Source organism: Salvelinus fontinalis, chromosome 10 (genome assembly GCF_029448725.1).
Source record: "Salvelinus fontinalis isolate EN_2023a chromosome 10, ASM2944872v1, whole genome shotgun sequence".
Taxonomy (NCBI): domain Eukaryota; kingdom Metazoa; phylum Chordata; class Actinopteri; order Salmoniformes; family Salmonidae; genus Salvelinus; species Salvelinus fontinalis.
The window spans coordinates 44,952,244-44,957,243 of record NC_074674.1 but is presented as its reverse complement, the minus strand read 5'-3'; the positions used below and the strand labels follow the sequence as shown (position 1 = coordinate 44,957,243).

Below are 5,000 nucleotides of genomic sequence, written 5' to 3'. Positions count from 1 at the left end.
CTGGGTGGAGACTGAAGATGTTTTAGTCTGTCCATGACCTTCCTCTCAAATACAATTCTCTCTCTTCTCGTAAGGAAATATCCTTTCTGTCTAACTGAAATACCTGTCCTCTACCGCCACACACACACACACACACACACACACACACACACACACACACACACACACACACACACACACACACACACACACACACACACACACACACACACACACACACACACACACACACACACACACACACACACACACAGAGAGAGAGAAAAAGAGAGAGAGAGAGAGAGAGAGAGAGGGAGCAAGAGAGAAAGAGACAGAGAGAGACAGAGAGAGAGAGCAATAGGGAGAGAGACAGAGACAGATAGACAGAGAGAGAGAGAGCAAGAGACAGGAAGAGAGACAGAGACAGATAGACAGAGAGAGAGACAGAGTGAGAGAGAGAGCAAGAGAAAGACAGAGACACAGAGAGAGAACACAAGAGAGAGAAGGCGAGAGAGAGAGAGAGAGAGAGAGAGAGAGAGAGATAGATAGTTAGATAGATAGATAGATAGAGAGATTTCAATCAATCTCCAACCATAACACATCTCTCTTTCAATCCATCTCCAACCATAACCCATCTCTCTTTCAATCCATCTCCAACCATAACACATCTCTCTTTCAAATCCATCTCCAACCATAACCCATCTCTCTTTCAATCCATCTCCAACCATAACCCATCTCTCTTTCAATCCATCTCCAACCTTAACACATCTCTCTTTCAATCCATCTCCAACCATAACCCATCTCTATTTCTCTTTCAATCCATCTCCAACCATAACCCATCTCTATTTCTCTTTCAATCCATCTCCAACCATAACAAATCTCTCGTTCAATCCATCTCCAACCATAACCCATCTCTCTTTCAATCCATCTCCAACCATAACCCATCTCTATTTCTCTTTCAATCTATCTCCAACCATAACACATCTCTCTTTCAATCCATCTCCAACCATAACCCATCTCTCTTTCAATCCATCTCCAACCATAACCCATCTCTCTTTCAATCCATCTCCAACCATAACACATCTCTATTTCTCTTTCAATCCATCTCCAACCATAAAACATCTCTATTTCTCTTTCAATCCATCTCCAACCATAAAACATCTCTATTTCTCTTTCAATCCATCTCCAACCATAACAAATCTCTCGTTCAATCCATCTCCAACCATAACCCATCTCTCTTTCAATCCATCTCCAACCTTAACACATCTCTCTTTCAATCCATCTCCAACCATAAAACATCTCTATTTCTCTTTCAATCCATCTCCAACCATAAAACATCTCTATTTCTCTTTCAATCCATCTCCAACCATAAAACATCTCTCTTTCAATCCATCTCCAACCATAACCCATCTCTCTTTCTCTCTTCATTCAATTCCTATATCATAATTTACTGGTAATATAGAATGCACTCAAAGTCTTCCTTACAAACGTCTCTCTGTGTGTGTGTGTGTGTGTGTGTGTGTGTGTGTGTGTGTGTGTGTGTGTGTGTGTGTGTGTGTGTGTGTGTGTGTGTGTGTGTGTGGGGGGGGGTGGGGGGGGGGGGGGGGGGGGGGCGCGCGGGCGTGTGGTGTGTGTGCGTGTGTGTGTGTGTGTGTGATACCTGAACACCAGGGCGTTGGTGCGTCCGAGGCCCAGCACTAGACATTCAGTGATCTCTATGCTCTCAGCTCTCATCAGAGGGACCAGCTGTTTCAGGAGCCACGCCACTGACGGAGTACCAATCACCTGATCAATACACAATGAACACATCATCAATAACACACACAGATCTGATCGTAGTCACTGACGGAGAACCAATCACCTGATCAATACACAATGAATACATCATCAATAACACACACAACTCTGATCACACACACACACACACACACACACACACACACACACACACACACACACACACACACACACACACACACACACACACACACACACACACACACACACACACTCACACAACCCCCCCACCTACCCACCTACCACCCCCTCTACCTTGTTGTCGTAGGTAACACTGCCGTCGGGTGTGGTAGCAGTGATTTCAGGTGTGGAGGCTCTCAGGTGCCCAGGTGACATGATGCTGGGTTTGGCCACGCCTAGACAGAGGATCAGGTAGTTCCGCCACAGAGCGATGGAGCTGTCACTGGAGCCCGCCGACGAGGTCTTCTTAGCATTCACTGGACTGCTGTAACACACACACCACACACACAGTTACATCACACACACAGTCACATCACACACACAGTCACACCACACACAGTCACACCACACACACAGTTACACCACACACACAGTTACATCACACACACAGTCACATCACACACACAGTTACACCACACACACAGTTACACCACACACACAGTCACATCACACACACAGTCACACCACACACACAGTCACACCATACACACAGTCACATCACACACACAGTCACACCACACACACAGTTACATCACACACACAGTCACACCACACACACAGTTACACCACACACACAGTTACATCACACACACAGTCACACCACATACACAGTCACACCACACACACAGTCACATCACACACACAGTCACATCACACACACAGTCACACCACACACACATTTACATTACACACACAGTCACACACACAGTCACACACACAGTCACACCACAAACACAGTCACACCACACACACAGTCACACCACACACACAGTCACACCACACACACAGCTACATCACACACACAGTTACACCACACACACAGTCACACACACAGTCACACCACAAACACAGTCACACACAGTCACACCACACACACAGTCACACCACACACACAGTTACACCACACACACAGTTACACCACACACACACAATCACACCACACACACAGTCACACCACACACACAGTCACACCACACACACAGTCATACACCACACACAGTTACACCACACACACAGTCACACCACACACAAAGTCACACCACACACACAGTTACACCATACACACAGTCACACACAGTCACACCACACACACAGTCACACCACACACACAGTCACACCACACACACAGTCACACACCACACACAGTTACACCACACACACAGTCACACCACACACAAAGTCACACCACACACACAGTTACACCACACACACAGTCACATCACACACACACAGTCACACCACACACACAGTCACACACCACACACAGTTACACCACACACACAGTTACACCACACACACAGTCACATCACACACACAGTCACACCACACACACAGTCACACACCACACAAAGTCACACCACACACACAGTTACACCACACACACAGTCACATCACACACACACAGTCACACCACACACACAGTCACACACCACACACAGTTACAATAATAATAATAATAATAATATTAAACAGTATTGCAGCAGCTTAAGTTGTGGGTATGTGTGTGGGTGTTAGTGTGTGTGTGTCAGTGTATGTGTGTGTGGGTGTTAGTGTGTGTGTCAGTGTATGTGTGTGTGGGTGTTAGTGTGTGTGTGTGTCAGTGTATGTGTGTGTGGGTGTTAGTGTGTGTGTCAGTGTATGTGTGTGTGGGTGTTAGTGTGTGTGTGTCAGTGTATGTGTGTGTGGGTGTTAGTGTGTGTGTGTCAATAAATCTATAAATAGCAGCATAGTGGTCCCAATAAATCTAATCAATAATCAATAAACAACAGTATAGTGGTCCTAATAAATCTAATCAATAATCAATAAACAACAGTATAGTGGTCCTAATAAATCTAATCAATAATCAATAAACAACAGTATAGTGGTCCTAATAAATGTCAGATACAGCTACAGATACAGATACAGATACATACAGCTACAGATACAGATACATACAGCTACAGATACAGATTCATACAGCTACAGATACAGATACATACAGCTACAGATACAGATACATACAGCTACAGATACAAATACATACAGATACATACAGATACATACAGATACATACAGATACAAATACATACAGATACAGATACAGATACATACAGATACGGATACTGATACAGATACAGATACATACAGATACATACAGATACAGATACATACAGATACAGATACAGATACATACAGATACATACAGATACATACATATACATACAGCTACAGCTACAGATACAGCTACAGATACAGATACATACAGATACAGATACATACAGATACATACAGCTACAGCTACAGATACATACAGCTACATACAGCTACAGATACAGATACATACAGCTACAGATACAGCTACAAATACAAATACAGCTACAAATACAAATACAGCTACAGATACAGCTACAAATACAGATACACTACAGATACAAATACAGCTACAGCTACAGATACGAATACAGCTACAGATACAGCTACAGATACAAATACAGCTACAAATACAGATACAGCTACAGATACAAATAGGGCTACAGCTACAGATACGAATACAGCTACAAATACAGATACAATACAGATACAAATACAGCTACAGCTACAGATACGAATACAGCTACAGATACAGCTACAGATACAAATACAGCTACAAATACAGATACAGCTACAGATACAAATAGGGCTACAGCTACAGATACGAATACAGCTACAGATACAGCTACAAATACAGATACACTACAGATACAGATACAGCTACAAATACAGCTACAGATACAGCTACAAATACAGATACAGCTACAGATACAGCTACAAATACAGCTACAGCTACAAATACAGCTACAGATACAGCTACAAATACAGATACACTACAGATACAGATACAGCTACAAATACAGATACAGCTACAGATACAGCTACAAATACAGCTACAGCTACAAATACAGATACAGCTACAGATACAGCTACAAATACAGCTACAGCTACAAATACAGATACAGCTACAGATACAGCTACAAATACAGATACAGCTACAAATACAGATACAGATACAAATAAATCTACAGCAG

The 5,000-nt window shown here is 43.1% G+C and overlaps 1 protein-coding gene across 1 annotated transcript in view; it reads right to left on the bottom strand.

Annotated features, from left to right (window-relative positions):
- The window catches only part of LOC129863309 (protein furry homolog), a 186,423-nt gene that overhangs the window by 84,576 nt on the left and 96,847 nt on the right, over positions 1 to 5,000 (bottom strand). Inside the window, exons 19-20 of the mRNA XM_055935200.1 lie at positions 2,032 to 2,221; positions 1,640 to 1,764 (exon numbers count right to left, since the gene is read on the bottom strand). Coding sequence (XP_055791175.1) covers positions 1,640 to 1,764; positions 2,032 to 2,221 — 315 coding nt within the window. The remainder of the gene's footprint in view (positions 1 to 1,639; positions 1,765 to 2,031; positions 2,222 to 5,000) is intronic.